Raw genomic sequence first — 12,552 nt, 5'->3', positions numbered from 1 at the left:
TGTACATCCTCTGAGTTACCTGAGACTTAATGGTCTCTATTTCTGTGGTAAAAAGTAACAGAAAGCACCATTAAATAAATAAGCAGAAGTCCAGATCAGGCCTTTTAGGCATTCTTAACACATTACAAGAAGCAAATCAATCACAAAGCTATTTGCTAAAAACCCCACAGAAAACAAGTAAAACCTTTGCAGACTACACGAAACACTGGAATAGTTTGAAGTGATTATTTACCTATTAAGAATACAAATCTTTTTTTTATTTAAACATATATATATATCTGCTCTGGCCACAATACCGCTGAATATAACCACAGAGGATGGTAAAAAGCTGAGGAAGAAGAAGGGCTTTGTGGTTACACACTGGGCTGTCTCCAGAGAGTTAGATCCAGTCCATTTCTGTAAAGCATCTCCCAGATCATAGAATCATAGAATGGTTAGAGTTGGAAGGGACCTTAAAGATCACCTAGTTCCAACCCCCCTGCCATGGGCAGGGACACCTCCCACTAGACCAGGCTGCTCAAAGCCCCATCCAGCCTGGCCTTGAACACCTCCAGGGATGGGGCATCCACAGCTTCTCTGGGTGACCTGCTCCAGATAAGTCCCCCCATCTTGCCTTGCCTTCCTATTTGTCAGTAACACAGAGAACAAAGCTGCAGGAGAATCCAGAAGTTCCCTTGCTCCACACTGTGTCCTTGACAGACATTTTTCTACACTCTCAGTTGCTGCCTCCTATCTCGTCTCAATTTACAATGTAGGAGACAGGAGGAAATGCCTTCACGCTGCATGTAAAGAGCCTAGAAATGTGATGTCTTGCTATGAGTTGTCATCTTGCTGTCAACAAACTCGTGAAAGGGAAATGCGAAGTTCCTGTGTATGGAAAGACAGGGAAGGAAAATCCTCCTGCATCTAATGAGAAGCCTAATGAGCAATGGAAAAAATTTGCCGAGTAATATTTGCATGGACAAATGGGTCCTTTTGAGCAACCTTAAGTTTCACAGTGGGATTGAAACACCCACCAAACCATTGTGTCCCGCTAGCTGCTCTGCAAGGAGGAGATGTTCCTCTCCGACAACTTGGAAGTTCTGCACGTAGCTGGTGACTGCGCATGCCATCAGCTCCAGAGAGACGAGATGCAAATGGATGCACAGTCACCTAAACAGTCTGGTGCTCCACCGCCCTGAATCTTGGTTAGCCTTGTGCCTATTAAATGCCATGAGGGCACAAAATAATACCAGATCTGAATTTTTGATTATATGACCAGCATTTGTCAGAATTTTTGCAAGCACATGAGTAATTCAGTTGATTATATTACCTTCTGTTACAGCTTCACCTATACTGTAGGAGTTGGAATAACTATCTGTAATGCCTTCTAGCAAAACAACAAAAGTTCAGTATTAGGATCTTTTGTGTCACTTGTTCCTGCCAGTCAATACGGCTTTGAGTTGGGGAACTAAAGACGTGTCTTACCTTCCAGGGCACTGGTGATGATGCTGACAGCGCTCACTGCCCTCTGCCTCTGAAAGGGTTCGTCCGAGTGGTCCACCGACGGGCGGTGGGGCATTAGAAGCTGCTTCTTGCTTGCCTCATCCGAGGGAGAGGTCTGTTTAAAGGAACACATCGGATTAGCAGAATAAAAGCCAGGCAGATATAGGGTAGCATTTTCAAAATGGCCTAAGCTCTGTTTTTCCCACCTGAGAAGTCCAAAGCTCACTGATTTCCCAATTCGACACACGCTGATGGGGTACTGCTTTTGGAAATGGCACTTTGAGCAATTTTGGAAACTTTGCCCTGCCCTTTACCTTCATGTAAACAGGTGAAAGATACAGGTGAAAATAAAGCGACGCTTCCGATGCCGGAGAAACAGCAGTGCTGCTTTACCATGCTCTGTGCTTGTGAAAGAAGCCCTGCTTAATTACATTAATTATTCCATTATTTCTGAAATGTGTTAACTGTTTAATTATACTGCTAGAAGAGGAAAAGGGGCGTGGGCAACAGCTCCATTACCGGCCTCTGGTATCATACCAAGCAAACTGACTCCTCAACACATGTTTTTTTCTTGTTCTGAAACACTGCCAAATCTCAGGAACATATTGTCATTCTGGTGATCTTTGGTGTCACGGATTCTGAAGCTCCATAATTAGGGGAGAATCTCAGCTTCTTTTTTTCTCAGGAAAAATAAAAAAAAAGCCACCCAAAGTATCTAGTTCTCGTGTTTCTCAAGCAAAAGCTTAAAAAGAAAAACAACCCACAAAGAAATCAAATACCAGAAAAACAGACCTCCCAAACTGTCTTTATTTAATGGTTCATTTTAAATTAGTTTTATGCTTTTTGAAGCCTTGGGTTTCTGAAGTCAGCCAGAAACACAGTATGGCTGCAGACACACACTGTATTAAATACTTTATATTGTCAGCTCACAGGAGCAAGACGTTAAGACTTTTATTATTACAACTCCCGCTTGCTTTACTCCTCCAGCTCTCCCGCAGGTAGAAGGAAAGGCGGTGATGGAGATGTAAGGATCTGGGAAAGCCAAGTTCAACGACATTTTCTGTCCAGGGCCTTCTGGTCAAGGCACTCAGTCTCCCAAAATGTTTTAACAGCCCCTGTCCTGCTCCTCGAAGCATACCGGCTGTGAGACCAGAGAAGCTAAACGAGCAAGAGAGAGGCACTGGAGATAGATGGGTCCTGATGGCTCTTGCAATATAGCTCAAGGAAATGTGAAAGGAGAAGAAATCCCTACAAAGGTGATAACCCTTGGTTTCTACAGATATCAGAGCAGCTGCTTTTGCTTCTCCATCGTCAAATGAGCTACAGGAATTGGAATTAGTCTTCTGGATCTTCTCTCATCACTTGGGTCTGAAATGGCCCTAACCACCCCGAGCAGCACCCAGGATGCCAAGCGAGACGAGCCATGGGCAGCAGCTCCACAGCTCTGCTGTCTGTCTGGGACATGCACCCAGAGGGACTCAGGATCCCTCCTCTTTGCCATTTCTCTATCAAAACTGCTCTTCAAGAGGGGCAATTCCATGAGAATGACAGGAGAAAAGCACTGAAGCTCTTTGAAATGTCTTTCTGGAGTGTGACCTCTTCAGGGCAATGGACATCCCCTTGTCGGGTGGTTCCAAAGGACAAAGCCACTTGGCCACTGGTTGACACTGAAAATAATAGCTAGTTTACTGGTCCCAGGTCACTTCAAAGTACTGCAGATAAAAATACCAATCACTCCAAGATCAGAGAAGAGTAAGGGCTTTTAAAGCAAGGACTTAAAATATTAGCTAAGGCAGGAAAGCAGAAATACTTCAAAAAGGCACTTTTTTTTCTTTCTTCACCTAAGATGTTCTCTTTTGTTAAAACAATTGGCTTATTGTCTATGGAGTTACTGACACAGTCATCTCAAAAGGAGAGGTGTAATCAGAACCTATTCAAAGAGACTCCTACTTGTGCACAACATAACAAGAAATCACTCTATCATTGGCTTTGGAGAGGAGGAAACCGGGAACAGTATTTCAGACGCATTAGTTTGCTTGATTCCCTTCGCCTCAAAAACATCCAATAAAAACCCAAAGAAACAACAAATGTTTTATTAATGAAGAAAGCATCTACAAAGTTGCATAAACATTTGCACCAGTTTGGAGCACACAACAAATACATTGGACTGAAAAGAAATAACTAGAAAAAGAGAAAAAAAAACAAAACAAAACAAACCATGAGGGACGCAAACTCCTGAGTAAACTAAAAATGTGGAAGTAAAGGAAAAGGAAAAAAAAAGCCAGATAAACCCCCAAGTCTTCCAGTTCTCTCTGCCTGTAGAATGAACCATAATAAAACCTGAAATTTCGAATTTCTCTGGATCATCTAACTATTTTTAAACTACCATCTTCCTATCCCATTTGACTCAAAACTCAGGACATACTAGTAGCATGTCTTTATACAATCCCGTCCCCAGAAGTCCCAGTTTTCTGACTGTCAAGAAAGATTCTATATTCCTATTCATGCATGCAGAAGTGCTTTTGCAGAAGTTATGGGTTGGTGGCCTTTATCTGAAAGCCACCTTTTATTCACAGGTGCAAAGAGAATTCACTGCAGAGGTAAAAAGTAGAAGGAAAATCATTCAGAGATTCATTCTTGTTTTTTGATTCAACTAAACCAGGGCAAATGAAAAGTCCAGGTTGGGCATAGCCTTCACAAAAAAAGATAGTAGGGAGCTGACTTTTTGCCTAGGTTTGATGTGATATTCCCAAACCAAAAATGTTTTTAAGTCACCCTATTTTTCTTTCCAGCCCAGCATCCTCCATCCTGTCGTCTGTGTCACAAGAAGCGGTCCCCAAGACTTCAGGAGTCCCGCTGGAGAACAAGGGGACTGTTTGCAGCGTGCTGTCCTCTGCCTGCAGATGGGTATTTCTGAAGGAGATATACGCAAGGCTCCTTCCTTCCTTCCTTCATCTCTGGAGGGGTGAGGTGGTTCACTTTGTTGCTGGCCCATGTTCAGAGCAAATGTTACTGCACGTGACAGCCTCCCATCTGCCCGGCTGCATGTGCCCCTGCTGGAGGGCAGAGCCCGCTGGTTCCCACCTCAAGGGAGGTGATTCTGCCCCTCTGCTCCGCTCTCATGAGATCCCACCTGGAGTCCCGTGTCCAGCTCTGGAGTCCTCAGCATAAGAAGAACATGGACCTGTTGGAGCGGGTCCAGAGGAGGCCACAAAGATGATCTGAGGGCTGGAGCACCTCTGCTGTGAGGGCAGGCTGAGAGAGTTGGGGTTGTTCAGCCTGGAGAAGAGAAGGCTCCGGGGAGACCTTATAGCAGCCTTCCAGTACCTAAAAGGGGCCTGCAGCAAAGATGGAGAGGGACTTTTTACAAGGAGCATGTAGTGATAGGACGAGGGGTAATGGTTTTAAACTGGAAGAGGGTAGATTTAGATTAGATATTAGGAAGAAATTTTTCACTGTGAGGGTGGTGAGACACTGGCCCAGGTTGCCCAGAGAAGCTGTGGATGCCCCATCCCTGGAGGTGTTCAAGGCCAGGCTGGATGGGGCTTGGAGCAACCTGGTCTAGTGGGAGGTGTCCTTGCCCATGGCAGGGGGGTTGGAACTATGTGATCTTTAAGTTTCCTTCCAACCCAAACCATTCTGTGATTCCATGCTCCCTGCCAGCCTCTGGCATGCAGTGGATGTTCGTCCCCAGAGCCAGGACAACGTGTCGGGCTGTAAGGAATACTCCTGTGCTCTTGCAGGAGGACGTGGTCTCTTTCCCAATAGAGCAGTAGATCTATCACATAGTCAGCTTGCCATTTGCCATAAAGTATTTTCCAGAAAATAAAGTTTCCAGGTGAATTGCTTAAAATATTTGAAGTTACTTAGGCAAGTTTATAAGCTTTTGTTCTTTGTAAAGAATAGATATGTGAGGATCTTTTTTATTATTATTTATTTTAGAACAGAGATAACTAATAGTCATGCAAGGAAGTGGCAGCTTTTGCACTCTGAGATAGAGAGCAGTTCCAGGAACTGGACAAACAAGGCATCATAAAGGCTATTATCGTTACAGAGAGAATATACACAGGCACAGTTGTTCATCATATTTATATTTCTATAGAAATTAAACAAAAATAACAGCAGTCCCTATGCAAGAAGTCTCCTTAGGATCCAGATGAGAAATCACAATGGAGCTAAACACAGGCACCTCCAGCAGGACAAGATTATTTGTGTTGCTCCCTGATTGACTGGAAATGTTTCTCCTTTGGATTAGCTAAATTCTATAGGGACAAACATACTATTCAGTAATTTACATGTAAATGAGGATGCATAACGCTGCAGATTTATTTTCTTCTGAGTGCCTACAGTTCTGAGCTATGTCAAAACTGCTACGTGAAGATGGGCTTATACATGGCAGCATTTTAAAGACCACATTTGGGAACCTGGACAGGTTTAATTTTCCTTGTACAGTAAAAAGCTTTTCAAGCATAAGAAGAGGTGGACAGGCCACACCGTGAACAATGGACCCAGTAAGGCACTAGCACAAATATTTAATGAGATTGAAGGTGACCATAATAGCTCACAGTATTACAAAGAAGCCATTTAATTGTGTGGATGCTTGATTATTTAAGGAGATGCACTGTAAACTGGAGCAGCTTGCAATATTTGTGCCAAATGTGAACGATTTGTGCTTAGGATGTGTGAAAATAAAGTTTGAAAAGAGCAGAAAGTAGAGCCACGGTGACAACTCTCTGTGCGACAGCGGCAGAGGGCTAGGGAGCTTTTGTCCATATAACGTATTGGCAGCAATTTTTGCTTGACTTATTTTGTTGACCTTTTTCTCTGAACATGGAAACTGCTAACACTTTCCCTTTACACCAGTCCTGTGGCAAAGCAGGAAGGGAAAAACAGAAATTTTACCTCGGGGCGGTTCTAGGGTCAACAAGAAAACCTCAAACCAACATGGTCAGCAAAACCGTTTTATGCTTAGCAGCAGCAAAAGCCAAGGTCTTTCCTTTTTTTTTTTTAATTAAAAAAAAAAAAGTTTATCTAGAGATAAGCTTCTAAATCCTTAATTGGGCACCTCAAAAAGCAACCTGGACTTTCTTAAGGGCTCACTCCCCACTAGTTTTCACTTCTGTCAAGCTACCAATACTCAGCATTTCTAGTTTCCTAAAAAAAAAAGCATATGTGTGACCAAGAGAAAATCCAGGAAAGGTTGTATGTGCAAGAGGGACACCCCAGATAACTCCAACCTCAGCCTTGTTGCCCATCCCAAAGCCATGTCTCTGGTGGCCCCACTCTGCTCCTGGGCTGATGGGAAGCTCTGGTGAGCAGATGCCCCAGGGAGAGCAAAGGAGTGGGGACCACCAGCTACAGCCCACTGGCAAACAACCACCTCCTCAGTCCTCCTTCTCTGCCACTTCTAATCTCCAGAATAACTGGAAAGTCAGGCTAAACTAAAAACCTTGAGATATCCCTGCAGAGTTACAGAAAGGGCTCCCGTTGGGTTTAGGAGGCAAGAGGGGATGCTGTCATGTGTATTTCTTAACCCTCAAGAAATTCTTGACAACCACAGGTGATATCTTACTCATCCTCCTCAGATCCCATGGATAAATTGAGCTCCAGATAACAGCTCATTAACTTAATCCAATTCTGTTCAAACGGATCAATACCTTGTGAAGGGAGACGTTATTCTAACCTCTTAACTGAGAAACACCAAGACACAACAGAGCAATGCATAGCTACAAATAAACACTACAGGAATGCACAGAAACTTTAGGTTGCAGTGTGTCCTGAAGTTACTTACATAATGTATAGACTTTCTCTAAAAAAGGTGAAAGCCCAAACTCCCAGCCCAGCAATCAGCAGGAGCATAAAAGAGTATCATTTTTCAAACCTCTCAGTCTTAAGTCGTGCCAAAAAAAATTAGGACTTTCAGAGTAGTCATCAGGTCCTGCTTGTGTCGTATTTACGCTGGGGTAAGTTTGATGAAATCAGCAGCTGCACCACTTGAAGGAAGCTGGTAGGAGAACAGAACCATCCCTGAATCAGTCCTCTGCAGGACACACTGGAGTTTTCCAGGAGAGAGACTAGGACTTAACCATGGGTTTCCTGGGACAAGCTCCCTGCGCCCCTCAGACTGGAACGCCTGTTGCTCTTCGTACCCAGGTGAAGACTGCCTGACCCAGAGCCACCTTTGGGAGGGTTTTTTCGGATCATACTTTCATATACTTTCATACTTTGCTCTTCATATGATCTCAGCGGCTTTCTAGCTTGAACATTGCATTGTAACCCTCTGTGCTCCCAACAACGTTGCCACCACTCCTTGCACGTGCTCTTATGTGGCATGGGAACATCAATGGGTGTAGCAAAGTGCTCAGAGACACATGGGTTCCCAGAGGATAGGATGTCCCTGTCCCAGAGGATAGGATGTCCTTCCTTTGCTCAGGCTGTGCACTGAAGCACCTGGCGACCTGGCAGAACTGTTTTGATGCAGAAGACTGCATGGATGGATGCCATTCTGCATGGACTAATGCTGTCCACGGCCAGCAAGCCTGCTGACCAGACTACCCCCGCTGACAAGACTGATGGCCCTAAGCACCGTCCATTGCGGTTATTTCTCTAGCTGTATTTAGGGATTCGGGGAAGGAGATGGAAAGCGCAAGCACACTTGGTTTCTCATGGAAACACACTCGCATCCATCTGCGCCAAGCAGTCAGGGCCATCTGAAGAGCATTTGAAACTGACTTTTTTAGCTTGCGCGCTCTTCTGCAGCCAAGCGTCAGGAGACCACTCATCTGAGTCACCAGCCTGACTAGTGGGATAATCTGCTGCAGCCACCTCTCCCACGGGAGAGGGCACAAGCTGCATGGATGCCTTCATGTCAGCTCAGCTGCCACTCGCAGCCATTCCCGTGGGCAAAAAGGGACAGGGGGTGGCAGTAGCAATGATGCAAAGACATGAAAGTTTTTCACTGTGGTCCCAACTACCTTGCCTGGGGTAAAATCTTCAAGCTGAAAGTCGCTAAAACTGATCAAGTTAAAATTCTCAAAAGTGGCTAGAGAATTTTTGTGCTTTCCCTGAGAAACCACAGGAGGGTCCGGTTCGAAATCATCTGCTGAAACTACGGTCTGCTTAAGGGCTGCAGGTTGGAAACGCAAAACGAGAGACAGTCAGGTCCTGATAGATGTTTACTCTGCCTTTTAAATCAGAAGTGCTCTTCCAGGCTTTCCCCAAACCAGAATTCGGTGGTGACCCCACTCAGTAGCAATCAGACAGGTCTGTGTTATGCTCAGCTGACACTACTGAGCACCACAGAGGGACCTAACAGCTGCGTTTTGCCAGCTCCATCAACTCAGACACTGCATTTACAAGAGTGAAGGCTTAACTCATATTGCAGTAATGCCTTTTCATGGACTGGTCCTTTATCTCTTCTTCAGGGAAGATACAACACACAGCACAAGCGCGTCATTCTTCACCATGGGCTTACACTCGTACGAAATAAACAACAGCGGCAGGGTCAGTGGGGTTAATGAGGTAACTACAGCTCCTACCCTGCAACATCTTTCTCTTGCCTCCCACAAACATACCAAGAGACTATAGAAAGAAGCCAGAGCTGTTAAAGAAGAACAAACTCAACTTCAAATTTTAACAAGAAAAAGGTGAAAATTATCAAACACAAAGCCCAGAAGCATGTTGATTTATCTCCAAGCACACTGAGGTGTCGGATTTGCTATTTCCCTTTGCCTGTGCTCCACAGCTGAGGCTGCACGTTTGTGCCCAGCGCTTGTAGTTCCTGTGGCGAATACATCTGTACAGCAATGGGCTTCTTGCCAACTAGCTTTTAACTCCAGCTCACATTTTCTGGATAGATTAGATACCGAACCTGTTTTGCAGAAGACACAACATCCTTCACATTGCATCACTGAACGAGCATCTGTTACTATAGCGCCTGGCTGTTATTTCCTAGATGACCGGGGAACTGCCAAGTGAGCTCACCCACCCAGGCCATTTAATTTTCAACATCCATTTTTTAAAAGGCAGGAAGCTGGCAAATGAAAAGAAATGCCAGCAGAGCTCAAAGCCTCCCTGTCACCTCAGGGCCCAATCCTGTAAAATACTGATATTTCCTGTGAAAGGTTGAGTGCTCTCATGCTTTGTTAAGCTTTTTCTGACAGCTGGGAGAGCCTCAGCAGCCCGCAGAGCTGCTTTCCTTACAGAGGAAAGGGGGACATCCAACTGCTCATCTACTGAAGCCTTTCTACTTTGGTTCGGATTACTTATTTTTTTTAAAAAGAGGTGCAGAAACTCTTTCTTGCGCAGTTTCTTTAACCCACAGCTTATTTTGCATTGAGTCAAGTCCAATAAAAGTCCACTAATACTGAAATATACTACAAATGGTGTATAAACTGAAAACACTACAAACAGTGTTTCGGTTGCTCGGCTGTCTAGAGACTGCCCTCAGGACTGGTCTGTCTTCTCTGCGGAGAGGAAAAATGGGAGTTGCAAAGTCCTAAATGAGCAAAGGTGTGAACATCTGAAAAAGCAGCAACAGCCTCAAAACTGTCAACAAAACAGATAATTCTCACACCACCCAGCTTCCCACGCGCAGCACGGGCCCTCCTCTCGCCTACAGCGTGAGAGTCTGTTTGCAGGACTACAGGGAATGCCCGGATAGGTGAGGAGAAAAATTCAATCCGAAGCTTGAAAGGGAAGAAGCTGCCTGGCTCTAGAGAAAGAAAAGCTACTTCTCAATTTACTGATCATCTGACACCGCGTCTGGGATCCATCTCACTCGCCTTTCTCTTCAGGAAATACCTTGCCTGATACGTGTTAGAATCACATTTGCTTATTTCCCCACCAATGTAACCCGGTTTTGGCACCTTGTTACTCTGAGTGGGTTTCATCTCACCTGATTTAAGACACACGCAACACAGGGTTATTCACCTTGGGCTCCCCTTGTAGTTAAAGTGAACAGAAAGAGGCACTTTTAGGGAGAGAGATTATTCTGACCCGTTTTGGATCTCTAAGATGAACTAAATCCTGCCCACGCTGACTGTAGTGACTAGACCTCCGTTGCTTCAGAGACTGTTGAGAGTAATGATCTCCAATGTAGATTATCTACATTAAAAGAGGTAAATTCCCACCATATCAAACTGGCAACCTGTCCAAATTGCCCTGCCTGTGTAACAGCTCTTTCCAAAACACCATCTTATAGTTTTCCAAGCGAACTTGTGCTCAGTTCCTAATGGTACCAGCCTTAATAGTTTTATTTACAGCCTTATTAAATATTTTGCAGCAGTGGTGCTCTGCAACAAAGATCCTGGCAATCTGCAAAAGGCTTGAAGTCTGTTGATTGTCTGCTCATCTTTCCTGGCTGTTATTTGAACTGGATGCTAAACCCTTCTGGGAGCTACCTTTGGACTGTAAGAACAGTCCTCCACAAGTAGCTATACAGACGACCAGAGGTTAGATGCAAATAGATAGCAACCGGTGGGAGAAAACGCAGCCTCAAGATGGTAAGACTCACACCGAATCGTTTTAAAAACATCATTTTCTAGCCACCGGACAATGTCAGAAATTCAAACATCAAAAGAAACCAACCTAAAAAATGCCCCTACAAGAAAAGAAAATCCGTAGCAAACCCAAGGTATTTGCCTCCAGCCAGCTCTGAAGAGTAAGCGTCAGCAGAAGTCATGAACCTCTCTTATGCAGCACAAGACACACGTTGCTGTGTGAGTTAGCCCGTTGTCTTCCCACCCTGCCTAGGATGGTGGGTCTGGGTTTCTCACTGCAAACTGCGTATGGTGTAAATCAATTACAGCAAACTCCAACAACATTTAGAAGGAAACAAGAGCGTGAATCACATACAAAAGTTATAATGTACTCACCAGGTCGCCTGTCCCAGGTTTTTCCATAATAACTGGGGGGAGCAGTAACCCTGCAGGAGAAGTAGGGTCTGGGTTGAGTGCCCCGGTGCCTCCTCCTATCAGGGAAACCACACCATTGCAATCCACTGAGCTGTTCCTTTTGCCCGTCTGGGTGTAGTTGGGAGTAGTAGGGTGAGAACTATGGCTCACTTGACTTTGCACGCTTGGACGCCTCCCAGATCTTGGAATTAAGAGAGAGCCCCGGTGGCTTTCATTTTCCCCAGCAGTGCTGATCTCATCATCGGCAAAATCTGTTTCGGAGCCAGTGTCTCTACCACGGAGTCGGAAACTGAATATGCTTCCGTGGCTGGTTCTGCGCTTCACCAAGTTTGCACTGGGACCATAACTAATGCCAAGGAGAGTCTAGAAACCCCCAGAAAGGAAAAAGGGGAAAGAGAAACAACATTTTGCAACATGTTTTCAGGAGCGAGGAAGGTCGGGGGAGAGCAGTGAGTTCCATTTTAAATCAAGTGGTTCAGAGAAAGACTTAACTACATGTACTCAACCTTCGCAAAGTTAAGAGGTTGAATAGTCATTCCTAGCCATTAGGTATTTGTCTAATACTTGACAGTTAAAGATGTACTGAAATAGGAAGGGTCAAGGTGGCATTTGCCTCGTAGCGTGATACTCCCTTTGCTTCTACTCCCTCCCCGACTGGTAAGTGCCAACGGACCTGGGAAGGCAGCACAAGGAGTGGAAGAGAGGAGCAGGGAAAGGGATCCAGCTCCAGTTTACCGCATTATCACACATCTTCATAACAGCTAGGGAAGGAACGTTGCAGTGGGAGAAGAAGAGATAAAGAAACAGGGCAGGAAATGAACTGCAGGGAAAATGAGAAGAAGAGGGAAGAAGAAGAAGAAGCAGAATACGACGGAAGAAGGTGATAAAGGAAAAAAAACAACAAACAAAACAAGAGCAAGAAGAGGGATATGGTTTATTAGCTTGTAGAATGTTTATCCCAATGCACATGGCTGCTTTAAGGGGCAGGTAACCTCGGTACACAGAAGTCTCCCTCACACCCAAATATCAGCCTTGACGATCCCCTCTGACATCAGTTAGTGAGAGTGCAACTCTGACAGAGCTTCAGCAAGACGTAGCCAAGCACTAAACACACCTAAGCCCTGGCAGAGTAAAAAGGATGTTCAGAAAAATG

At 44.8% G+C, this 12,552-nt stretch overlaps 1 protein-coding gene across 1 annotated transcript in view; it reads right to left on the bottom strand.

Annotated features, from left to right (window-relative positions):
* LOC141738599 (sodium channel protein type 5 subunit alpha-like) overlaps positions 1-12,552 on the bottom strand; it is a 219,412-nt gene that overhangs the window by 104,463 nt on the left and 102,397 nt on the right. Inside the window, exon 12 of the mRNA XM_074574027.1 lies at positions 1,468-1,600. Coding sequence (XP_074430128.1) covers positions 1,468-1,600 — 133 coding nt within the window. The remainder of the gene's footprint in view (positions 1-1,467; positions 1,601-12,552) is intronic.

The sequence above is a fragment of the Larus michahellis genome, chromosome 2, assembly GCF_964199755.1.
Source record: "Larus michahellis chromosome 2, bLarMic1.1, whole genome shotgun sequence".
Taxonomy (NCBI): Eukaryota; Metazoa; Chordata; class Aves; order Charadriiformes; family Laridae; genus Larus; species Larus michahellis.
The sequence above is the reverse complement of the archived record's forward strand: the minus strand, read 5'-3'. Positions and strand labels throughout refer to the sequence as shown.